Source organism: Hyalella azteca, unplaced genomic scaffold, assembly GCF_000764305.2.
Source record: "Hyalella azteca isolate HAZT.00-mixed unplaced genomic scaffold, Hazt_2.0.2 contig1933, whole genome shotgun sequence".
Classification (NCBI taxonomy): Eukaryota; Metazoa; Arthropoda; class Malacostraca; order Amphipoda; family Hyalellidae; genus Hyalella; species Hyalella azteca.
Window position 1 is genome coordinate 98,816 of NW_025932225.1, and position 26,762 is coordinate 125,577.

Consider the following 26,762-nt stretch of genomic DNA (forward strand, 5'->3'; position numbering starts at 1 on the left):
TGCTGACACTGAACTGGTGCTGCAGTGCTGCCACCGAACCGGTGCAGCAGTGCTGACACTGAACCGGTGCTGCAGTGCTGACACTGAACCGGTGCAGCAGTGCTGACACTGAACCGGTGCAGCAGTGCTGCCACCGAACCGGTGCAGCAGTGCTGACACTGAACCGGTGCAGCAGTGCTGACACTGAACCGGTGCAGCAGTGCTGCCACTGAACCGGTGCAGACGGTGATGGCAATGAACCGGTGCCGACGGTGCTGATCGGTGCTCTAGCCTCTCCCACGACATGTCTTTTTCATGACGTATTGATATAATAATTTAACATAATGCAGTTTTGTCGGCTATGATTGTGCCATTTCGGTCTGTATCTAATTCTCAACTTCTTTGCACCTTTGCCTCTTTCAACCTAGATTTTCACAGTTGTTAGTGGGATCCGAACCCCAACTCTGTTCCATCCTCGGTAATATATACCACTCGACCATCACGAGACTAGATTTACCGTAGATTTTCTCCATGACTTTTCCCCAGGCTAACCCAACTTATTATTACAGGAGTCGCTGGCGTCGATGGGTCAAGTAATGAGTCACGGGAACTCGACCATGACGTCGCCCCTCACTGATGGCAGCGAAGTGCCCCACAACTCCCTCCTGTCGGAGCTGGACGCGCAGTACCAGCTACTCATCGACAAGTATCAAGAGCTTCTGAAAGCGGGTGATGAGAGGGACCGCGCCGAGATGATGAAGGCCCAACATGACGCTGAGAACGGCGTGTATATCACCTCCGAGGCCGAGGATATGTCAGGACCCATGAGCATGGTTCTACCCGGCAATGGTACTAACGAGGATGTGCTACGAAAATGTCAACGATGTTCCAAATGTTCATGTGGCATCACTGGTACTACCCATAGACCAAAAAGTAATTTAGAAGAGTTTTCTGAAGTGGAAACTTCGTCTAGTGGCTTCTCGGAAGGTGAAAGTCGACTTAGTAACAAGACTACCCAGACTGAACTAACGCATCTGAATCGGATGGATGAGTTGACGCCAATCGTTGAGGTACACGAAATGGATACCATTTTAGACCTGACTTCGCCCATCAATCCCTGCGAGAACAGATTCCAAGCCGCACCCAATTTTAAGGAGTTGTTCAACGAGATATTCACAGTCCTGAAAAAGAATGAAAATGTTTCAGACGGTGAACATCTCGTTTCGTCTCCGGAGCGGGCTACGGCTGAGGAACCTTGCGAATCCTCGAAAGTCTGTGACTCAACTGGCAATGATGATGAAGTATCTACCACAATGAGTGGGTCCACAGCTGTGGGTGACCCAGAGGCGGATGAGTCCGTGCTGCAAACATTGTCCGGAAACGACGAAAACTCGAGTTTTACTACTGCTTCCACCGAGTGCTTGAATCCGAAGGATAATAGTGACGAGACTTCGCATTTGACAGGCAAACTTGCGCGTCCTAATTCCCTGGATTTAAGCAATACTTCCTCAAGTTCGCGTTCATCAAGCAAGCAACGGAGACGGAAACGCCAGCAGCCCAAAAGTAAAGCTGAATTAGCGCTGCTAAAACAAAATGAGCTGAACTCTGCCAACGCAGTGAGGTCTGTGGCATCGACTTCGGTGTCTCCCAAAAAGAAAGCAAATTCGCGTCCTGAAAAGGAGCTCAAGTCGCAGCTAAACGAACGAGAACCACCGCCAAAAATTATTGGGTCTAAGGTGGATCTGATGGATCTGTGCGAGCGCCACCGGCAGCTCCAAAACAAACGCAAGAACAAGAGAAATCGTTCCCGCAACAGCAGCAAATCCCGAACTCATGTCAAAATTACCTCCCTTGATGAACTCGGCAACATTCCATCTCAAAGTTCATTTGGTGGCGAGGCTCTAAGACAGAGACCTTCGAGCGGCGTTTACACGAGTCACTTTCAGAGACTTCAGCACAAGTTCGGCGAAGTAAACCCTGAGTCACGGCCAAACAAGATGAACTTTTCGGTCGCCCCGAGCCCCAAAAAGGCGGCTCCTCAGCCAAAAATCTGCCTGCCCAGCGCAGAGTTAGCAAAATTTCGGAAACTAGAAGCGAGCTACGCGCAAGTACTCAAAGCTCAGATAGAGCGAGCTGCTAACAGGAGAAAATAAGGGATTCTTTCAGTTCCTCAGTTTTTATGTAGTAATAAAGAGTAAGTGGATTTTGTCGTTGCTGCTGGGTTACCTAATGTTTTACCTATTTACCCATTTGACAAGATTTTGCGACCGTGAATGGCTCTCTAATTTATTGCTTAGTCAATCCTGTACTGATGATGTTTATGAATTGTTGAGTAACTCGTCATGGATGCCACGGAAAATTCTGCGGAAATTGTGTCTTCTGAGAAGATTTGACAGAAGCCTTTGGTTAAAAGATTTTTTGTCAGTGTTTTTGTTTCCATTTTGGGCAAACTTTCATTTGGCAGAAATGTTCAGAATATTATTGTAAAGAGGAGAGCCGTATTGAACGACTCATTGTTTCTCAGCTCAATATTCGGATACTAACATTCATCCATTCAATATTTTTTTTATTTTTTGGTCAGTGAATTCATGTTTCTAGATAACATTTTTAGTTGTTTATGTTCATATTTACCGAGGCAAAATTTTTCAGGAATACCAGGTTCTCGCTATGGTCTTGAGATCAGAAAGGACTGGAGAGAGAAAATGGTTTTAAATTCATTTGTATCGAAAATCCAGTGTATATAACTACCTGTGTTATTTGTATATTTGCATATGTGTATAGTTTGTAGCCTAAGTTCGTTGATTCATGCCTGCTTTTAGTTCATGTTTCACAGAATAGCCTAGGGATGCTTTACTGTATTACTAAGAAATTCTTTTCAAAATTAGCTAGGTATGCTTTTCAGAATCACCCAAGATATTTTTCGTTCATATATTCTGCGGACTCGCTGAGCTTTTGTGTTTTTTCCGGAAAAAGTCTGGTTTTCCTTCAATGGGAGCCAATCGAGATCTTTTTCAACTGTGCAAGATCAAGGCACATTTTTGTTTGTAAGGATCAGTTGAGGTTCTACTGTGAAGGAGATCGGCTGAAATGTCATCAAGTTTAAAGATGTTCCTGCCTTACATGGAATTAAAATTCCCTAGACAGGAAAGTCTTTAGAATTACTTCAGCCCATCTCTTAGCTTAACCGAAGACCTTTCCTCATAGTCAATATTTCTCCAGTATCTCCAATCGTCTCCATTTAATTCGTACTTCGAGTCGTACTTAAGATTTTTAGTTAATTTTTAGGGAGCTGTTCATCTTAACGTGGCTGTTAATCAACTTTGTCATATTTAGCTTGCGTTGAGAGCGTCACGGATTTTTTGCTATATCTGCAGGAATTTTTTCTTCATTTACAGAAATTTCATCTACATTTTCAGTAGTTTTTCTGTGTCCGTCTCAGGAAAAACTTCTTCGTGCATGTTTAATCATTTTTCTAACTGCTTCTGTTCAAAATATGGAACTGTCGTAACGTTCGTTGTCTGGGCAAAATTCTTTAAACCAGCTTAGTTTTTTTTATTTCATTGACAGAAAATAATGTTGAATGAAATTACCACCCTTGTTTAAATAATGGTTAAATGAAATCTGGTTTGTTCAAGCAAATATACTCTAGATTTTATTGCTGTGCCATAAATAATTTTCACGGAGATTCTTGTCAACGCCAGGTCAAGAACAACGCTTTTAGAATTAAATTTGCTTTAATTGGTTAATATTAATTTTTAATTAATCTTTTCAATTGCGTCGGATTTTTAAAATTAAGTATAATTTTTCAGTCTGCGTAGAAAAATATTGCCATATAAAATATCCTTCAATCCAGCTTCAAAACTGAACTGATTTTCAGAAATGTCCATGTACTTTTTCAGCATGTGCCCAAATCCGAGCTTGGGTGCTCTTCAGCGTATTGCAATTTATATATTTTTTTAGTAGCCAGTTCATCCTCGCATTAAAATCTTATTTTTTGCAGCATGTTCTTTAGAACTATTCAATAGTTCCATACCTACAACTCTTAATATTGAAGCTATTTAATTAAATATTATCATCTATTCTTAAACTTTCTGAGTCATACTGTGAAAATTCTAGTGTGACGTATGCTTCACTCTAACTCTCTCAGCCTCGCTACTTTATTCGTGTTTAGTTAAATACAGATTCTTTCCCTGGCTCATCTGAAGCAACAATTTGTCGCTCCTATCCTAAATGTGGTCCCGCAGCTGAATATCTGTAACCAAATATTCCTGATGGAAGTTGTATTTTGTAATACTAGCGTACCATTAAATTGACATACAGTTTACCTCTGTGCATTAGTCCGCTATTATCTTCAGCTAAGATAATTAGTAATTAGTCCTTCTCTCTGTATAGTTCAGGGACCTAAGCTTAGGATCTTGCTGATCCTGTGAATCCTGGAAATCCTGAAAACTTGCCTGAGAATTCTGCAAGCCATAGGATCCAAGGGATCCTCAGAACTTTGGATTCTTAGGATTCAGAAGACCTCTGGACTACGAGTACCTATCCTGCAACCTTTTGGATGTAAACGTGTGCCCGAACTTTGTTCATGATTCTTCCTAAATGTACGTTTTTGATTCGGAAATAATGAAATTTCACGTTCTCAGTTTCTTTTTCTAAATGTTCAAAGGAAAGCAACAATCTCCTATTTTAGTTCTCGGTTACTTAAACCACTTTTACATTGCATTTCTAAAATATAATTTTAGTTTACGGGACTTGCTCATTTCCAAAGCTCGGAGCAATTAACCTCGTGAAGACGCTTTCAAAAATTCTCCAACAGTTATTTCCAATACTAAAATCTATTCATATAGATTTTTCACTGTTCAAAACGACTCAATTTGCCTCCACTTGACAGTATTAAAGTTTTCATCTATAATCCTCATTTAATGGAAGATGTTTTTTTATCATTGCCACGATTATTCATTCACTATCATGAATTTGTCTCAGTATTTCTTTTGTTCGGCGTGGATGTAACAGTAATCTTCGTTTCTCTCCTGATTGCTGGCGTCCAGCAAGAGGCAGGAATAATTTCCGGTCCAATACGAACGGCAAATTTTTTGTTTTTATTAAGCAGTTATGAATGGACTTTATTTCGTATGATTGCTTTGCTTGTAAATGACAGGTAGTTTTTTTCGTGTTTTTCATGTAGACGGAAACTGTAATTACGTGAGAAACAGCAATATTGTAATGCCTGATTATTGCTGTGGAGTCTGATACGTTTTCTCAGCGTTCATTTCCATGAATAATTTAAGGTCAATAAATAATTTAATGGAATTCTTGTGTTGGTAATCCTACGTCGATTAAGAATATGTGGAAATAATACCACTTCTTCCTCTAGTATTGCATATCTTGCGACTAACCAGAATGATCTACCAAAACTACTGATCAATTTTCATCACAAATTTTCTGGCAAATAACAATCCTGATGGCAACGTAAATAAGACAGCACAACACTTTATTATTTCCGACATTAGATAAATAGGCGGCTCGGGAGAACTGCGCGCAATGGAGTGTGTGCTGTAAGATAAATTAATAGTTTTGAAATACAGTCAAGCTAATGGTGTTAATTAAAGAAAACTTAATGTGAAATACAGACATGAGAGTCACGGCACCAGGTCGACGTAAAGGCTGTGCCGCGAAGTCAGCGGAACAAATGGCATCGTATCAGGTTATTTAAATACTGGTTTCAAAGTCCGTAGATTTATTCGTTCCTGTTGAACATTTGCATGCGGCCGAATAAACTAGTAATTACTCTTTAATTTGCTGAAGGAATTCATATATGAGCTAGTAGGAATATAAGGCACAACTAGAAGAGGCACCAACTACATAAGTTAAATTATTTTATGTTGGACGGAATGAATTTAGTCAAGATCCATCTGAGAATCTTCAAGCCTGTGCAGAGGTTGCAGAAATTATCTATCTCTGACACGGAATGTATAAGAAGATATCATGATCGAGCAAAAATATTTTTTAGACATAATGAATATTTTCAAGATTGGACCAGTATCTGAAACTTATAATTTACGTCGGTCCGAATTGAGGTTCTCTCTATTTACTCAAGAATTCTATTTTTAAATTAACCGGCGTTGTTTTATTTATTATTACAACACTTCTCTTTAACTTCACTTCTTGTTGTTTGTCTGTCTGTCTGTCTGTCTGTCTGTCTGCTTCAAATCTTATAATCGAAATTTAACACACTTCTACTTATCCTATCGATCTGAAATTTTGCACACTTGCGTACAGTTGGAGACAATGCATGAATCAAATGACAAAAAAAAAATTATTTTCAAAATTGAAAAAAAAATATTTTTCGATATAAAAAAATTGAAAAAATAATTTTGTCAGCTACAAATCTTATAACTGATATTTGACACACTTTTACCTGTCCACTTGATCTGATATTTTGCACACTTGTGTGAAGTCGGAGGCAATGCATGAATCAATTGACAGAATAAATAATTTTGGGAAAAAAATATATATAAAAAATTGTAACATAATTTTTTTAATATTCGAAAGTAAAATGAGAAATTCATTGTACATCTGTAACATTGGTGACACTGGATTCTTTAGAAGTGTTGTCTTTAGAAAGTAATTTTTAAATGTATATTATTTTATTTCTAGTTTACCTCTATTCCCAAATTTAATTGTGTTTCCATGGCGACGATTGAGGAGCGCTGGTTGTGCTCACATTATGACTGGCAAATCAAGTAAGTTCCTTTCACATATTGTAAGAAACACATATGAATTAGAAGGCCCTTCATCGCCCTTGAGCTTTCAAGCATCGTAGCTCGTACGATTTTCCTCTACATTCCAAGCTTTTGTCGTTAGAGATTCGTTCGTCAAATTTGAAATCTATTATTCTGGCTGTCACAATTACTATTAATTTTCTATGCCTTCTGTCACAATGTGATTGCGACAATGAGATTTATAGATAGTCATGCTGCATGATTCAAAAGACTCCAGTTACATGACTGACATGGAACTTGTTTGTCACGATTATGAAATTACAAATATCATTGATCTTAGTTGCTTCTCTTGGTTGGGTTTTGCCCTGCCAAGTGCGGACAGTGGCCGCAGTGCCACTCCAGACGTCGAGGTGATTGGGCGTCAAATTTTTCAATGTCGTACAGAAGCCGGGTGTTTTTTTTGGGCCAAGGAAACTATCACAGCATTGATAAAAATTAGCGAGATTGACGTCACGATAGTTCGTGATAAAATTAAATTTAAAATTATCGACTTATTTGCCACATATCGGTTAGTGAAAATATATTTATTTGTTAAAAATAAACAGGTTTACAACCGGGACTGGCGAGCGTGAGTGATGTCAGATCCTTTCCTCTTCCCGGAATTGTGAATGAGGCGAAGGCAGAGGCCAAGAAGCAACATATTTCACTCGAGGGTTTTAATTATTCATATTTTGTGGCTGCGCTTGTCAAATTCTTGTACTAAATTCCATGTACAACTTTACTTTTCAATTTTTTTACTACGAGTGACTTAGATCATGAAATCAAAATGTTCGAACTTTTTATACCACTTGAATCATCTCTAGATTACTTTATCAAGTTTGATTACTATTCATGTAAGACTATCAACAAAATTTTTCTGAACAAATTTCTACAAAACCTCTATGAAAATTTTATGATAATCAATGTTGCAATTACGATCGTCGAACGGCGGGGGAGATTTTTTATTTCAGCTTCGTTATCAGCGTCGTTTTCGGCGCTGAAAAATCAACAAATCAACACTTACGAACCGATCGATGAGATGACGTCACGCGCGGAAAACTGGGACACTGTTCTTGATCTCGATCAGTGAAAACATTCGTTGATATGATGAACCTTCCGTTGATATGTTTAACCCTCCATCTATATTTTGAGCCCTTTACTGGTATATTGAACCCTTCATCTATATTTTGATCCCTTTATTGGTATATTTAATCCTTCATTTATATGTTGAACTTTCCATCGATATGTTGAACCCTCCACCGATATGTTGAACCCTTCATTGATATGGTGAACTTTCCATCAGTGTGCTGAAACCACCATCTATATTTTGAGCCCTTAATTGATATGATGAACCCTTCATTGATATGTTGAAGTTTCCATCGATACGTTGAACTATCAATCGATATGTTGAACCTTTATGGTGAACCTTCATTGATATGGTGAATCTCTATTATTTATTCACAGCGGAGCACACAAAAAATACATAGCAAGAGACCATCGAGAATTTGGTGAAAAAAAAATACAAAATGCTTCCGTGTGAATGCCTATATAAGCTAAAAAGCTTCACAGGCGACATAGGCGATATTACTCTCAATAGAACAATAACATATAATGATAATGAAATAAGTCAATAGGGAACAGAAAGTGCCTATAGTAAAAACATCTTGATAAACTAACCTTTAATAAAACTGATACAGGAATAAGCAGCATGGCGACTAAAAATGAATATGTTGAACCCCCATCTATATTTTGAGCCCTTTATTGATTCGTTAAACCCTTTATTGATTGGGTCATCGAACATTATCTAATAATAGAGGTGTTTTTGTTTACGGTAGTGAACCTTCGCTTATAAAATGAGCCTTTTGTGTAGTGTCTGTAAGCCCTGATTGCGGCTAGTAAGCCCCGTATCCGAGGGTTAAACCCTCGTGCCTGGGAGGAGTTCGCGGCCTTGCTGAGGGTAGGGCAATCGATAGAGCTGCGGCAGACCGTAATGCTGCTGCTGCAGACTGCCGGGGCTGCCGCTGCAGACCGTAATGCTGCAGCTGCAGACTGCCGGGGCTGCAGCTGCACACTGCCGGGGCTGCCGCTGCAGACCGTAATGCTGCAGCTGCAGACTGCCGGGGCTGCCGCTACAGACCGTAATGCTGCTGCAGACTGCCGGGGCTGCCGCTGCAGACCGTAATGCTGCAGCTGCAGACTGCCGGGGCTGCCGCTGCAGACCGTAATGCTGCTGCAGCAGACTGCCGGGGCTGCCGCTGCAGACCGTAATGCTGCAGCTGCAGACTGCCGGGGCTGCCGCTGCAGACCGTAATGCTGCAGCTGCAGACTGCCGGGGCTGCCGCTGCAGACCGTAATGCTGCAGCTGCAGACTGCCGGGGCTGCCGCTGCAGACCGTAATGCTGCAGCTGCAGACTGCCGGGGCTGCCGCTGCAGACCGTAATGCTGCAGCTGCAGACTGCCGGGGCTGCCGCTGCAGACCGTAATGCTGCAGCTGCAGACTGCCGGGGCTGCCGCTGCAGACCGTAATGCTGCAGCTGCAGACTGCCGGGGCTGCCGCTGCAGACCGTAATGCTGCAGCTGCAGACTGCCGGGGCTGCCGCTGCAGACCGTAATGCTGCAGCTGCAGACTGCCGGGGCTGCCGCTGCAGACCGTAATGCTGCAGCTGCAGACTGCCGGGGCTGCCGCTGCAGACCGTAATGCTGCAGCTGCAGACTGCCGGGGCTGCCGCTGCAGACNTTGTTATTGTCAATTGTTGCTATTGTCAATTGTTGCTATTGTCAATTTTTGCTATTGTCAATTAATTGTTGCTATTGTCAATTTCTGTTATTGTCAATTGTTGCTATTGTCAATTGTTGCTATTGTCAATTGTTGCTATTGTCAATTACTGCTATTGTCAATTTCTGCTATTGTCATTTTCTGCTATTGTTTTTTCTGCTATTGTCTATTTCTGCTATTGTCTATTTCTGCTATTGTCAATTACTGCTATTGTCAATTTCTGCTATTGTAAACTTCTTCTATTGTCCATTTCTGCTATTGTACATTTCTGCTATTGTCAATTGTTGCTATTGTCTATTGACAATTGTCGTTCAGCTGCTCGTGTCGCGTTGCTATTGTCGCGGCTGCGGCAGTATTCAATCGTTCTTTTGGCAGATATTTCCGGTATAATGCTTAGGCAAATTGATATCGAAACGAATCATTCATTGCTGATAGACTAGAATTGCATATTTTTACATTTTATTTCACACTATAAATATCTCGTATAGGTTTCAGTCTAGTAGGATCGTGAATAAGTTTGCTTTGATTTCGTCGTTTCAAATCAGGTGCCACACGGGCGTGAGGAGTGAGTGGCGCGTGCCATACAGGCGTGAGGAGTGAGTGACTCATGCCATACGGGCGTGAGGAGTGAGTGACTCATGCCATACGGGCGTGAGGAGTGAGTGACTCATGCCATACGGGCGGAGGAGTGAGTGACTCATGCCATACGGGCGTGAGGAGTGAGTCACTCATGCCATACAGGCGTGAGAAGGCATATGATATGACATATAATCAGATGCTCAAATCTCAGAGGCAAATCAATAAGATCTCTTTAATCGCTAAACAGTCAGGTTTTTTCTCCCATATTAATTGTTAATTCTCTGTCGTTCAGTATCTCAATAAGTAATAGACGCAACTAAGCATTTGTCCAAAAAGTTCCAGTTAAATTTTAATGTTTATCTTATTATCGAATTGTTCTGAATTGTCGATTACCAATCAATTAGAACCCATTCCGAGATCTATGTGCTAGCGTTGTTCATTGTGTTTTTTGTGTTTAATTTCAGCCGTCTTTCAGGTCTCGCTCGCCTTTGTCTCACTCTCACTTGAACACAATCTAACTCTAACCTTTCTTGACCTCGATACCAACCCCACTGACCACTCAACCTCACATTTGCCTTACCGAAAATAAATAAAATTGTCTACCTCAATATTTATTATTCCCAGTGAATATTTATCTATTCCATATATAACCACCACCGCCAAAGTATGAAGCACAAGCTAACCCAAGTGGCGTTTCATTCGTATTACAACAGCAAAATACACCAGAATTCATCGGTAATACCTTGAAAATACTGATCCATTACGCTTTTTTGTTATTTTCAGGGCAATCCACCATGATTAAGCTGAGTTCTCATTATACAATAAGAACCACTACCGGCCAACATCAATGCGTAGCGGCAGAAACGCAACTGTAGCTTAGAGGGTAAGTCATGACTAGTAGACAACACTAGTGGGCATTTAGTAGGCAATTATTTCATAAAAGAATTATACTCTTAAAAATAATTGATTAATAAATTTGCGTACTTTGAGCCACCTCTTATGAGATAATCTAGAAGAAAATTATTGTTAAAGTGCTACGTTCCGCACCACTTCTGAGCTGAAGTGATAGACTGAGTTTGCCCGTGCGAACTCGATTAGTTGCCTACACTTGCAATTTGTCTGCTAGCTGTGAATGCCGCTTGCTAAACCTCCAGTTATTTGAGAGGAATAGATTACTAGTTGTTGGTTTGCAGCAGATTTAATGGTAATATGAGTGCAAGGTCATTCTATAGATTTTTGTTTTCTAGATTGGTTTTTAGAAAATGATTTTGTCGATTCGAGAAACTGGCCAATAATAATCAACACGAAAATCTTGTCTTCTTTTGCTGTCTTTTACGAACCTAAAGAATCTGCATCAGGAATTCTTTGCCATGATTTTCTTAGGGACGTAAGTAAACTAAGGCCACCTGGAATTAACTCGACTACTTCAATGTTAAATCCGTAAAATCGTTCAAGTTCAAGCTGCAGTAATTTACTGCTGTGATCTCAATCGATCTTTGATTAATTAATTCTGTCAAATACCTAAAAACGGCCGACAGCGGCTCATAATCAACATAAATGTTTTAGGCAAGTGCCTCTATCTCGTTGCTTCGCCTGATCGAATTAAGAATGTATTTTATTTTTAATGCGTCGCCAAGAGCATGATAAAAACTGTTTTATTCGGCTTGGATTGTCATTAAAAAAAGTCGAAAACCAACGTTTGGAATTCTACAAGCATTTGCATTTGCGATGCGCCGCTTTGAGAATTCCTAAGATACCTGTAGCTGCGCACTCCATCTGATAAATGAATTCAAGTTCATTCGAATAGATTCAAAATTGACGGAAATGTGAGTGGGGTACTCGCAGATAATGTGTTTTTTTTTTTTGTCCGAGTAGGCCCTTGAGTCCACCGGTGAGTTTCGAGAAATATTTATTGTGTAAACAACTCAACACACGTTTAAATATTCAATAAAGCTTTTGTCAAGGTTAAACGACGATCGGTAACTAACGAGGAGCAATTTAAATTATACGCACATATGCACGGGCTAGGGAAGAGAAAAAATTCAATGTAATTTGTAAATTCATTGAATGTAAATTCAAACACTTTTAGCCAAAGGTTCACATCACGGGAGAGTTTTCTTTTCCTGCTTGCAGCTAGAACGCCGACAACTAAATGAACAATAGCAGCACAGACGAAAAAAAAAAAATCCCAAGCACCGAGCGTAGCATTGTAGGGGTCCGTACTTTTCGAATACTCCGCGAGAATGTAGCAGCCGCGAATTTCGTCGAAAGAACTCCACTGAGTATCGCTTCCTCAAACAAACTTTTGACTGCAACGTAGTACAATTTGCAAATCACTAAAATAGGAGTGACCGTGAGAGCAGTCGTGATACAGCCTTCATGGATCATCTTGATTCCATGATATCCAATTGTCATCGTCAGGATCAAAACTATGAGATCCAAAAAATTCCTACAACTTGAAAATGCTGCTCCCGTAACCCAGGCTCGACACGTTTATAATCTTCGCCTGTAAGCTGGAGGTAGCCAAGTTCCTGCAGCTGTTGGGTCTTGGGGTTTGTAGTGCTCGCTACTCCTGTGATTCTCACCTTGATTCTCAGCCGTCTACTTAACTGAGAGCTCCTCTGCTGCATGGCAGCGTTCCACTGAGTTGTGCAAGTGTAGTCATATAATAATATAATATAATAATATAATAGCGGTTTCAGCGTTTATTAGGCCATAGGCCTGTCGCCGATTCTTAACATTGCTGAACAGTCACAGCTTGATGTGATCTCGAACACACAACTCACTGCTCCAATTCTGCTGTGCTTAACCACCCGGCCTCCTTGCCGATTCTGACCAGAAACTGGCGCACAGAGCTGGGATCGAACCCGCGCCTCTCTGCGGCAATCTTGGTACTCTGAACTTTAACCACTGGGCCACCCTGTCATGGCAGTGTTCCACTGAGTAATGCCAGTGCAGCCAAGGCAATTTTCCACTGAGTAGTGCCTTTGCAGCCATCATGGCAGTGTTTTATCGTTACATTTATACCTTTGGTACCTTTGTTTTTTTTTTATTTAAAAGATACCAGCGTGTTCCCTACTGTGTAGCCTAGCAATGGTTTACTGAGTGAGATGTGTCTGTGTTAGCACATCTTGTCAGCACTGCTCATCAGTTTACTTAACGCAGACTGGAAATGTTGTCGTCTGTGTTGAAAAGTGGACGTGGTTGTTTGCTTGTTTGTCGCCTAACGCTTGGTTTAACCTGTTGTGGTGGTAGATAGCTTCTTGTGTGAGTTGTGTCCACTTCATTAATGTAGCAACTAGTTCTAACTTCTAAATTCTACGGTTCTCCGTGGAAATGGGTTCCCCTAGCCCTAGGTTCCCCTGGAAATAACTGTTAGAAATAAGGTTCCCCTGAAGTATTTCAACTGGCAACCTATTTTCTAACAGCTATTCAAACGGGGACCGAGAGAAATGCAATTTCTAGCACTTATTTCATGTTAATCATCAATGGCGTTCATGAATGTTTTTAAAGTTTACCCACAAACATTTTCTTCTTCAACGTACACAGAAAACTGTTCATAGAAAGTGAATTGTGGCTCACAATCAATTGGCACATCAAAGTATTTCTTGAAGCACTTAATTGGAACCAAATGGCTTCTAATATCAATCTGTTGCTAATATTTCGGAAAATTGCTCCTCCATATGACCTAATTGATATTGATCAATAATTGATATTGATCAATAATTGATCCTTTGATTTCAGAGAAATTTTAATATCTTCGTCTTATAAATAATCTATAACAACTACATCGCTGAGATTGCAAAAAATAATTTAATTTCTCAGAAATGGCGAGGCAGTTAATTAAGAACATTACCTTGCAACATTGAGCTGCGGGTTTGACTCCAGCTAGCTGAAAAGTTATGGTGAAAATCGGCGAGAGACAGCAACAAGATATTTCTGGCCAATCGATGCCGGCACTACATGTAATTACATGTAAAACATGTCACGTATTACATGTAACATAACATAACATAATGATGTCGGCGCTGAAATGTAGGCCTGATGTGGCCTGTCGCCGATTCTTTTCCTTTTCGTGCCTTGTTCATAGATCTAAACTCGTATCATTTGATCGGATCTTTTCATACTGCCACTCGCCCTCCTCTCTGCCACTCGCCCTCCTCTCTGCCACTCGCCCTCCACTCGCCTTTTATATTAATGTAATATTACATTACATGGACTTGTTAAAAAAGTTACTAAGTGTCTCCCAGACGTTCAGCCAGCAAGAATTGTCAGAATATTGTAATCAGTTTGCTGTATCTTGATCTAAAGGAACGGGTTGAACTTTTCTCATCTCACGCATGATTTGATATTCATCGAAGATTGTTCCGAAGAGTCGCGTATCTATGCGGAAGTTGCAAAGTTTTTTCTTTATATATTTGAAACTAAAATTTAGTATCACCCACACCTTCCTCAAAATTTTTCCTGTTTTCACTCACCAAGCAAATCTTTAGCTTTGAATTGTCAACATTTTATTAAATGGCAGATAATAGATAATCTTTAATAAATTCATTATAATTTTTTAAACTGACTTCTAATCAATATGCTTCACTGTATCCATGGATAATTAAAAAACTAAATTACAACTTATTTTCGGAAACTAAGACAAATTGCTTTAAATCGCGCCAATTCTCATAGTAAATAAAACACATTCTCATGAGTTCTGAAAAATTTAATTTACTACAAAACGAATATTTAATTTACTTCAAATTATTTAAGCACCAGAAGCCCACAACTTTTTGTTTTTGAATTTCATTATCAATACTCAAAATAAATTCGGGTCGATGGACTAAGTTATCCGTTATATATATTATTTTATTGACTTTACACATTTATATTCGCTTTATATATGTGATTTCTTTTTTTTTGGCTGTATATATTTTTAACGGAGTGTTTTTTTATTGACTTTATATATCGCACTGATTTCACCAGAGCCCGACAGAAGTTGGCGATGGCAATCACAGAGACGAAACTACAAGTTTTTAAGTAACTTTAACTCTATAACTAACTTAACTTTAACTCATTACTATATATCTTCAATCTTCGCCAAAACCAACATCATAATTAATGTTCTACCTACAGAGAATGATAAATGTTACAGGCTCCGTGGACAGCCGCTTTTTAAATTCTTATATAGGATATATTAAATGAATAACTTTTATGTTCAACTTCAATGTCACATTATTTAGGGTACGTTAACGCCCATGACCGTTTTATTCGTGAGGGGGATCACATAGACAATTTAAAGCATACCGATGACTGGTTCAAGAATTGATACACGTACAAAACACCACAAAAACCCAAGGCTTTATAATTCCCATAAAAAGAACACGTCCAATGCTCGGAACAAGTTCCAGCCGAGAAGCAAAGCTATTAGAGAGAATTTTTAAGCTCAATGTTGAAAAAGAATGGATTTTTTTTCCCCAGACTAAGGCCAATTTTTAATTTCAGATTCTAAGTTAAAAAACTCGAGAAATTGATCGAATCCGTAATGTCCTTGATTTTATTAACAAATGCTCAATTATTTATTGAATGTAAATCAATTATTTTAAAAAGGCAATATACCACACCCTTACTTTAACTTACGTTATGTTAGGTTTGTTTAAACTAAGAGTGATTGATCTCGTGTCTACGTGTCTATATAGCATTGAATTTTGCCCGATCAAAGGGTATAACAGTTATGCTATGTCAAGAATCGGCAACAGGCCTAAGGCCTAATAAATGCTGTAACCGCTATAACATGATTTTGAATTTGGAATTATTTTCGTGTGTTTTATATATCATATTATATCATATTATATTCTATTACATTACATTATATTATATTAGGACTATTTTATTTCAAAATCGGACATACTCTTTTAAAAGAAACAAAATTTCTGAATACCAATAATTTTATTTGTTGACTTGAATTTGTGGTCGAAATTTCTTGAGACTGCATCGAAAACTACATAATTAAATGATACGATGAAAAAATAACAGAAGATAATTTGAGAAACTATCAGACCGTGCAAAACGTGCGCGCTTATGTCATAAAAATGAAACAGACTACAAATTCATAAGTTCGATATCTGTCTTGTGTTCAAATATTGAAAGATAACAATTCTCAATCGGATAAATTGATAGCCTCGCTCGAAACCATAACTAGAACCAGGCACTAGGGTGGTCCTCAAAAAACTTTTTTCTTTGAAAATGAGTTCCTACCTCAAAAAAGGGTTCGTCTAGATGCCTAAATAATATCCTCAAAATATTTTTCAAATCGGTTAATATTTAGAGGTCGCTCAATGGTGTCAAAGTTTCACCCCTGTGGCTCAGGGTCATAGGGTACGTAGAGTGAACAAATAAACGGGTCTGAACATGCTTGAACAGTAATTTTTTGTCCAATCCCACCCTGAATGACTTGATTCCATTTCAGAGGGCGTTGTGCAGTGTGTACCTCTGACAGTCAGTCAGTCGTGTTCATCCACGGATTGTTGAAGGTTGAGATAGGCAATGACGACTGTCACACGTGCGAAGAGGAGATATTCAGCGTCTCCTTCTCCCACGTTGACGGGAGCAAAGCTTCATTCGTGCTAGGAAGTTCTGGCCGTTGTCCACTTCCATCATAGCAATGGCGCTACTTACGATGACGCCTTCAAGGATGTCATCTTAGAAGTCCTCCAGTTCTGGGAACATGCAAGGATTCCAACGATTTGAACGAACGAAGGATTCCCGATAACATTTTAACAAAGCTGGAAAAGATCAAGCAAGAATACCAGCAAGTCAAGAATAAGCGTCATAAGGGAATCCAAGGCCCATACCAAGAGGGAGTCCGTCTTCAAGGAGAAATTGGAGAAGGTCTTTGACGTGGCCCACAAGGATGCACCCACGATCATGAAGATTGAGGAATACATTGCCTTCCTTGTCGCGCACCGGCAGCCTGGCCGCCTGGGGTACATGGGAGATATTGATGCCAAACTTGCCCGTAAAGAAGAGCGGAACTGAAAACGGTGGCAAGGGTATGATGACCGCTGTCATTAGGCACAGCAGCCGTCAACATCGGCTTCTACTGCCATGGACCCAGGCGACTCGTCTTCCGCGTCATGCAGCGCTAAAGCGGAGGAGAAAGAGGAATTCCATGTGCAACAAGAACAGAGAGTTGTAGGGACAAGCGTTAGTCCACCGATGAGGGCAAAGAACGTGATTATGCCAGGCTTGGCAGCTTCCCTTGACCGAACCAAGGTGAGCGATAGAGGAGCTGTGTTTCTTCTTACAAAAGCAGCTCGAGACTTCGGCCACGAGCCGGAAGATGCTAACAATCAACTTCTCCTCAATAATTCGCCGATATCGGCAAAAGCACTGAGCAATGTACGCCTCACAGCTTAAGGCGGACTTGAAGACGAGCGAGACAGTGGTGGTGCATTGGGAAGAAAAGCTAATGCAGGACCTCACGAACAAGAAGCACGTGGACCGTCTACCTGTCCTTGTCAGCGAGAAAGGAGCCGTACAATTCCTTGGTGTTCCCAAGCTCGCCAACGGTACGGGGAGGGTGCGGAGCAATGCCGTCGTCGCGCTTCTGCGGGAGTTGGGGATTGAGGATCGTGTGCCGGCGGTTTTTTGATAGAACGGCATCAAACACCGGGAACATCCATGAACTTATCGTTGGCGCAACATTCCAGGCGGTCATAGGAGGAATATCGGGCACACTGTTGATGGTTTCAGCCCCAGTGGGAGTTTCTGGAGTTTTGTGGAAGTTTCGAAATTTCTACACATTAAGAACTCTCCATAAAGAAATCAGAGCAGGAGGTAGGAGCATGGGAAAACTATATTCGAATTTTAGACCCACTATGAACAACCCCAATGTTTAGGCCCGTTTCTTTGTTCACTCTACGGACCCAGTGACCCTGAGCCATAAGGGTAAAACTTTGACACCATTGAGCGACCTCTAAATATTAACTGATTTGAAAAATATTTTAGGAATATTATTTAGGCCTCTGGAGGAACCCATTTTTGAGGTAGGAACTCATTTTCAAGAAAAAAAGTTTTTTGAGGACCACCCTAACCAGGCACGTCCTTGTAAGAATATCGTCCACCGAACGTGTGCGTGATCTATTTTTTCGCGTTGTTGATTTTTTCCTAGCGGTTTATGGATGTTCACAGGCACGTACACCCAGCCTCTGTCCCGCCAGTGCCGGCGTGGAAATCAAAACTTATCCATCGTCGTGAATAAAGTTTGTCCTTGTCTGTACATTAAAAGAGCGAGTGCAGCATCCCTTATGAACCATTTTAGTGATGTACATCGGCACGGATGGAAGCACGCTTGATGCGTGTACTCGTGTTTAAATTTATTTGGATGCACAACCTGAGTTTAAAAAACGATTCATTGTTCTGAAATGTTCATTATAACTATGGTGAATGTGAACGTCTTTCCGTTCTGAATTAATTTGCAGTTTTTAGGGCAACAAATGTGTCGTAATTTTATTTTTAATTCTGGCTCGACCAGACCTATATTTGCTCATGTTACTGCTCTAATAATTGTTTTCAGACACTGAACAAATTATTGAAGATATTTATTGTGCATGAACTGACCTTTATTGTATTGAGTCATAGAAATTTAATTTTGATTTTGTTTCACCATACTGTTTAAACTGTTTAAACCACCAATTCTTTTCTTTAAATCTGAATAACTTCATTGAGGATACAATTCAATACAATTCTTCTACCATTACTTCACTACAGGTTCCTTTAAAAATTATATTGTCTAGAAAATTTCTAAATGCGATGATGTTCTAATAGCCCTATTCGGAGTTGGTCATAAATAATTACGTATTCAGTTTGTAATGAGATGATCCCCTAACGAACTAAATGTGTTTATTTTTCCACAGGTCCACCCTGAAATATAAATATTTCCAGATCAGAAAACAGTACTTATTGGATTTAGTGACAGCAGTGGTTGCTTCCTAAACGGCATTGTTACTCAATCAACTCTTAAGTTTAATTAGGCTGTCCTTTAGGTCAGACCGTCCAACAACCTAGCAGAAGTCAAGTTTTTTGCCTCAATTTTTTGCAGTACGACTTCATTTCGTCTTGTTGTCTCGTGAGATACCAAATCACGAACTGAGTATACCATTGAATTTGAAAATTAGAAAACATAATAAATTCAGCTTCGGCGTGAATAACGAGTGAAATACGTTGGAGGTGCCACTCCTGTTGGAATAGTACGGCATAACGGCAACGACTGCAGGAGCTACGGTGTAGCTGCAAGTGCTGCATTAGGTGATCAGTGTAGCTGCAACGGCTGCAGGAGGTGTTCAGTGTAGCTGCAACGGCTGCAGGAGGTGATCAGTGTAGCTGCAACGGCTGCAGGAGGTGATCAGTGTAGCTGCGAAGGCTGCAGGTGTCCGGTGTAGCTACGAAGGCTGCAGGAGGCGTCCAGTGTTGCTGCGAAGGCTGCAAGTGTCCGGTGTAGCTGCAGCAGCGACTGCCGCGCGCAACTGCCTGGTCGCTGTTGGCTCTGCGTTAGACGCGGTGTGACCGTTTGCATCGGAGGAGTGCGTTGCGGTAACCAGGCCGGCGGATGACAGGATTTCTGGCGATCGTAGCGTTGTTAGAAAAAACATACCGTGCATGTCGTTGCACGAGAGTGTTAGGACATCAACTGTTGGTGTTGTTTAGTGCTTGGTTGGAAAACAGAGAGTTTTAAAGGGTGTTCGATTGAAGATAGTACTGTTTGAAAAGTGCTAGTTAGGACATACTACTGTTCGTGCTGTGAATACTAGTAGGTTTTTGCGAAAGTTTCTTTCTACTGATTTAAACCCACACAAAAACTTTCTTCTTTTTAAAGTGCTCGGAGTGTCGCTCAACTTGGAAAATTGTCGAAATAAATACCAGTGGAAACTTATTTTGTGTGACCTCCAACAGAGAGAAATCTGCTTCTGCTCGACTAGTGCTTTTTTTGTCGTTTAACATAGAATTTTTTGCGTAATTTGTAGAACTTACTTACCGGATCTCCGACCTTTACCACGATTCAAGTTACGTGCGTCAAACGAATCGAACAACGTATAAAACTGATCAAGACAAGACACAAAATCGCGCAACTCCCTCTAGTCGCGTTTCCTCTTCTTGTAGTGTGGTGAAAGGTGTCATCCATCACCTGCTCTTGAATCACTTGCGCCCAGATACCTCAACCAATCATGGATTCCTACGACTCAGATTCGCACATTTTCCAGATCATCACTAAGTTTGATCGTCATGGGTACACCTACACTTTCCCAGAAGACGACCATATCAAACACTACAACATGAGTGACACGCCTAGACAAGAAAACGGGCTCTACACCACCGGCTATAACTGCTCGTATCCTTATATATTTTCCTTCGAGGAGAACTTCGATACGTACTACTACGTAAACCTGGTAGGCACCTACAAATGGATGGCCAAGTACTTCATGCTGCTGTACCTCGGCGGCATTTATTTCCTGAAGAAGTACATGAAGAATCGACCTCGGTATGAACTGCAGGTGCCTCTCGTCATTTGGAACTTAGGTCTCGCCACCCTCAGTCTATGGGGAGGCATCAGGGCGTTGCAGGAGCTGTCGCAACTCATCATGCAGTTCGGCTTCAAATTCAGCATGTGCTTCGCCGGCAAAGCGTGAGTACTTATATATTACATTTTTCATGCCTTTCTGGTCGATTATTTTTCTTCTATTTGAATGTTATGGATTTTTGCCGGCAATATGTGTAATACTTTCTCGTTTCAACAAATTCAGGTCTCAAACAATGGTCGCGAGTGTCATTGGCTTGTACTTTTCTTAAATTAAACTTTTTACTTTTTCTTATAGGTACGTCAATAAAAGTGAATTCATTTTTTCCAATGGAAGCTATATAATTTGAGTAAACAAACAATGAAGCCAGGATCTTTCTAATGGTAATAGATTGCATTTTGACCATCTGGGTCAAAAATCTGATCTCTCAATGAATGATTTCAAGGTGACGTTCGACTCAGCTTGCGCTTTCTCTGGTAATGTCGTGGCGCGAGGTCGCGTTAGTTATATACATACCCTAGTTGCCATGTCCTCAGTGTTGAACATGCGACTTGCAAACACATATAAAGAGGATGTAAGTATAATAAATTTGGTCCCAGTTACCAAACCTGTAAGTTGAAAGTATTTCATATTTTACACAATGTTTTTCTACTGACATGGTTGCAAATTCATTATTTAATTGTCTGTATTCCGATACATCGTTTGTGAAGCCAAATAAATATCTGTGACTGGAAAAACTGGCAAAACCGGGCATTACTTTTCAAAAAATAATCACAGATTTTTTAAACGAAACTTATATTACTTAAAAATATTGTTTAATTAAAATAAAAAAAAAACAGAGAAGTGAAATGTAACAATAGAGGTGTTTACCTTAGCAATAACATACCTCATTTACTAGTGAAAGTGTTGAAGCGTTGGAATGAAAGGTTGTATTGAGCGAAAAGGAGCGCGAGTGAAAACTGCGTATACCGTCGCTGGCCGTCCGTTCCTGGCACGCAGTGCATGTGTGAAGATGGCAAATTTTCAGGATGACAGGATAATTATTATTACAGGTACAGATGATCTTCAAAATATTATTTAAAATATAAAATTGTATTGAGTTAATTGTATGAATATAATTTAATCTTGGAAGGATCAGATTTCTAATTATGTGAATCGATTCGATCTGATCGTAAACTATAAGCCGGAAAATCTAAAGGCTACTTTTAGTTTTCATCCATAATGCGGACTGCAGCGCTGTGGCGGCATGTAAAATGTGATAGATTTCGGGACCGCGTCTAGTATGTACAGATTTCATAACAAATTGATCTCTTGCTCACTCTTGTTCAATTCAAAAGCACAATATAAATTTGTAGAGAAAATTTAAAATGCTTAAGTACATTTAAAGATACATTTGAATACAGTTTCACGTTAATGTATTTTTTTAATGGTGTGGTTATAACGATGTGAATGCTAGTCATTATGTATTTCTTTATTCTCTTCGGAATCTACTGGAAACATGCATAAAATGTCATTATAAATCTATTCGTGCCTTTAGACTATTTAATTGCGTCTATGCATACGGCTTGCTTCTTTTGTGATATTCCATCTATTATACAACGTGTCCCCGGTATTACTATGCGACTGTTTGTCTTATAAATAAATAATTTAATCGGCAGTAATTTGGAAAAAACTTGAAAATTTATTACCGTTCGCGATTATACGGAGTTTACTTCTCATTAATTCCACTGGACCCGCTACAAAAGCTTAAAGACTTGAGAGACAGACTTTAAATATTTTTATTGTAAATTTCGGCGAACATACAATCTGATTTGGAAGCGGATTTTCCGAGCGAACTTCTTTATTGAGCTACTATTTGGTCATCTGGCTATCTGGGCATTAGAGTAAATGAATATAACACGTATTTAATAATTATTTAAACACGAATTGGTCGAAATTTTAATTCCCTCTTGCTATACATCAAGTCGCAATGGGTGAAGTGCAATGAAGACACCGAGTGCATTTGACCAACAGACTCAATGTGCTGAACGGACTAAACGGATGTAAATATAGGATTAATGCGTTAAATCGTTATCTGTCTGTTATTTCCCTTGCTAACTGCATGGCACAAACTTTAACCATGAGGTCGAAATTCATCTCCGGAAGAGAGAGGATATCTGCCAAGCTTTCAGATTACGGAATCGGACAGAGGAAACGTAGGAAGAGGCAATTATTTCGGTACTGCAGTTGGTACCAGGAGAAGTGACGCACGTTTCTCTTTCGAGGAGTAAAAAATAATAATATACAAAAACACTTCTCAGTAAATCTTCGACTTTTTTGCAGCGTCATTTCAAATTTGTTCAAATGGTTCAAATGACAGTACAGTTTACTATAACTTCGTTGAACCCACCTGGTCAATTGATTACATACTGGCATCTCATTTATTCATTTTCATACATCTCGTGAAAAATTCCCGTTCGGCACTGCTAAAGCTTGCATTTTAAATTAATATTTCTAATTGTTGGCTCGATGTCAACAATATGATTTACAAATAAGTCTAACTTAACCAGTTTATAGTTTTAGCTAAGCCGGCCGTAGGCGAGTCGATCTAAGAGCACAGTCATTTGTCTCAACATCTTGGAATATTTGACGCGTTAGCTTTTATTGTGTAACCGAATGCGACGAAAACATGTTTTTCGTCGAAATTTTGCCACATCATTGTCATTAGTGAAGCTTAAGGTAGGTTTTTAGTTTGTCTAAATGATGATAGATGTTTCTCACCTCGATGCAAGGATAATTTTTGTGTACTTTTATCGCTGTTGTCACTTCATAATAATTTTGTTCAGGGTTTGTTGTATATCCTTGACGGAAGCGTCGTAATTTGCCAACTCCTTATCAGAAACTTCGAGTTTTATTACTTAGAATTCCCGACCGACGAATACAAATTATTCCTATTTAACTAGGAACATCATGAAATCATGTAGTAATAATAATAATAATAATAATAATTATACTCTAGGTATTTGTGTCACAGACGAGAACACGACGAGAGAAAAGGTATTCCTGTTGCATTTACAAAGTTTCATCTTCTTTTTATTATAAATTTTTCATGCTACTTCTGTCAGACTTAGCAAAAGTTAAAGATTTTACCCTTGACTATTTAACGATCTAATTAATACACATACAAGGTCATACACTTTTTCAGCTCGATGCTGGATCTCTTCTAATGTCAAGTTCAAAATCCTTTTTGTTGATGTATATCACATCATCACTAACATCCTGATGTATTCCACATCGCCATTAACACTCCTATGCATATGTACTTTACATCCTCATTAACATCCTGATGTACTTCACATCCATTTCACATTGAATTATTTGACTTTAAACTTCTCGTTATCTCCTCTCAAGTCCACTTTTGATGCCGTTACAATATAATATTATTGCACTAACAAACTATCATGTGACATCCGACAAAAGTAGCGGCATTGGTACCCCTCTAGAGATGACGTCAGAAAGCATTGATTTCCTCGCTGCATTCAATGACGATTTTACTTTTTCCTCGGTCCTGGTTTGTTCTTGACCCACTTTCTGGCGTCGCAGGATCACTTTCCTAAGATGTGAAGGTTCTCGTTATACCTTTCTCCTCTTCACGCGCCTGGGATGATGATCTCTCATCTTGAAATTGTACAGTCCCTTAATTATTATGGGCGATTTTTGACAGATTTCAGGCTTGACTACCATTTAGAGTTTGATTTGTCTATTGACATTAACAGTTACCTTGTTTGTAAATACAATGAAATTATAGCACAGAAGATTAGTTGATACTCACTCATAATTATCCGACGCAATTTATATGCATTGATGTATTACTTTTTTTGACGTATGCCAATAGATGAAACATATTTAACTATTTTACAACGTGTTAGAATTACCTTTCATATACACATATATTATCAAATTCCTCTAATCTGGAACCAAATGCGCACACACTGAACCAAATGCGCACACTCTCAACACTGAATTTCTCCCCTTGTGAAGCATGTCACATGTTGAGCTAATATTGCGTGGAACTACCGCGTCTAGGAGTGACCTTTCACTTTCTATTTGCTCCGTACCTATAAAGGGTCGTTAGTTAGTTATAAAATACCAGGCGTATCTATTATTAAGTAAGATGTAGCACTATCCTACAATTAGTGCTTCTCCTTGATACCTTGAAAATGAGATGCGTCGTGTTTTATCAGTCGAATAGTTATTATCCATGATGGTTCTTGTTTCCGTTACTGGCGTAGTAACATACCAGTGTACGTACTATAAGTCCTTGTTTGAAAACATGGTATTTTCATTCAAGTGTATTTCAGGACATTGAGAAAGTGTTTGACACAATTCTAGTTTCTCGGTCAAGACGCTCGCTCTTAACCTATGCAGCGATGTCCCTCAAGATGCCATTCCATGTAGCGATGAGACGGTGAAAGTACATAGCTTCGTATTGGTTGGATTTTAGTTCACCTAGGGAGAGGTATGTTAACTCTCTTACTATCTCAATGCCGCGCCTGCCACGTGCATGCCTCTTTGTTGACCAACAATGGAATAAATTTGCCAGATTTGTACTCCCATTGTCGGCTTGCAGCCCGTCAACAACCACAGATAATTTTTAGTCAGGCATTGTCCGACATTTCTGGACACGCACCAAGTTGGTCTCACTGTTGAAGTTGAGTGTTGGTGCAAAACGCCGTGTTATACCAAACTGGAACTTATGAACCTTAGGATAAGTTTTAGTCTGTGTACTGAATAATTACGTATAAAATAAAAAATTCAGAAAATTAATCGTCACTGTTTAATAAGTTTGCACAACCACATCTGAGAAGCAATAGTAGGTGTGAAACATCAATTTAGGGGCATCGCACAATTTATGGCGACCTCTATATACATGCCATCACTCTGAAACAGTAGTGATTTCTTCTACCTATGGTAGAAAAAAAAATTTTCCACCTCGAATGAAAAGTTTAGATAATCTCCAGTAAATTTGATATTATTTATTCACTGATGAATTTATATATGACTATTTACGGATTACTCAATGACCGTATTTTCTTTAACATCAATTATTTAGAATGGTAAAACTGCATTCTCGTATTTTTAGGTGAATTAATACATATGTAGGTACATTTTGTAGGTACAATTTGAGTTTACCTTATCGAGTTCTGAAACAATGATCATTAAAGTTGACACACTTAGCAATCATCACGTTATAAGTCAGTGAGTCTCTGCAATTGTTGTATGAAAACTTGTTACGTCAAGCACCGTCTGCGAGTCTCTGCATTTCTCTGTGCGCTGCGAAAATAAAGAATATTATTTCCTAATTAAGTGTTTATTTCAAAAATGTTTCCACTGTTAAAGTCTAAAATATTATTTCTTCATTTATTCATGATTAATTATGATTGGTCATAATTGTCACGATTAGTGTCATAGGACACTAAGCAGAATTTTGTGAAGTAACTGCAGGTCGAAGAAGAAAAACATGGACCTGCTGAGAATATCTGCATCGAATGATTTAAAATGTTCGTAAATGGAATGAAATTGATTCAAAATTGATGGAGAGCCAATTTTATGAAATGGCGACAACACGCGACGGCTAAACGCATTATTTTGACTAGTTATATTTAATGTATCATATACAGGTTACTCTGCACCCTTGTTAGTTGGTCAGCTTATAAAGGTCAAATTTTAAACTTGACCTGATTTTCGCTGTGAAGTCTGCTCTCACAAAGCGCATCTATAAGAGAACTTCCAAGTAACAAAGTGGTTGGGAAGTAACGCGCTCAAAATTAATATTTGTGAACAACAAACATCCATAATTGAGCAAATTTTTGGTTGGACGTGAGTAAAATTTCTTAAGAAAGAGCCTCGGTCGGGAAAAAACTCATCTGCATGCAGGTTGGATAGATAACCACTCGAATCTATTGAGATTAACAAAAAACTATTTTTGACAGATTAATTTAGTACCAAGAAGCTAACTTTAGAATGATGTGTGACATTCAGGAATTCCCTAACAATTGTTAAAACTTTTCTTTTTCCATTGAATAAAGCACCTAAATTATGTTAATTATTGTGCCCTTGCTTTAC

At 39.3% G+C, this 26,762-nt stretch overlaps 2 protein-coding genes across 4 annotated transcripts in view; both read left to right on the forward strand.

Moving 5' to 3' along the window:
- Positions 1–3,742, forward strand: part of LOC108667980 — a 60,242-nt gene extending 56,500 nt beyond the window's left edge. For all 3 annotated transcript variants that reach the window (XM_047884532.1, XM_018155092.2, XM_047884526.1), the window contains exon 8: positions 549–3,742. In XM_047884532.1, the coding sequence (XP_047740488.1) occupies positions 549–2,132 (1,584 nt within the window). In that variant the 3' untranslated portion in view covers positions 2,133–3,742. The remainder of the gene's footprint in view (positions 1–548) is intronic.
- A 15,260-nt stretch (positions 3,743–19,002) lies between these two features.
- LOC108667975 (elongation of very long chain fatty acids protein 6) overlaps positions 19,003–26,762 on the forward strand; it is a 61,924-nt gene continuing 54,164 nt past the window's right edge. Inside the window, exon 1 of the mRNA XM_018155087.2 lies at positions 19,003–20,764. Within this exon, the coding sequence (XP_018010576.1) occupies positions 20,307–20,764 (458 nt within the window). The 5' untranslated portion in view covers positions 19,003–20,306. The remainder of the gene's footprint in view (positions 20,765–26,762) is intronic.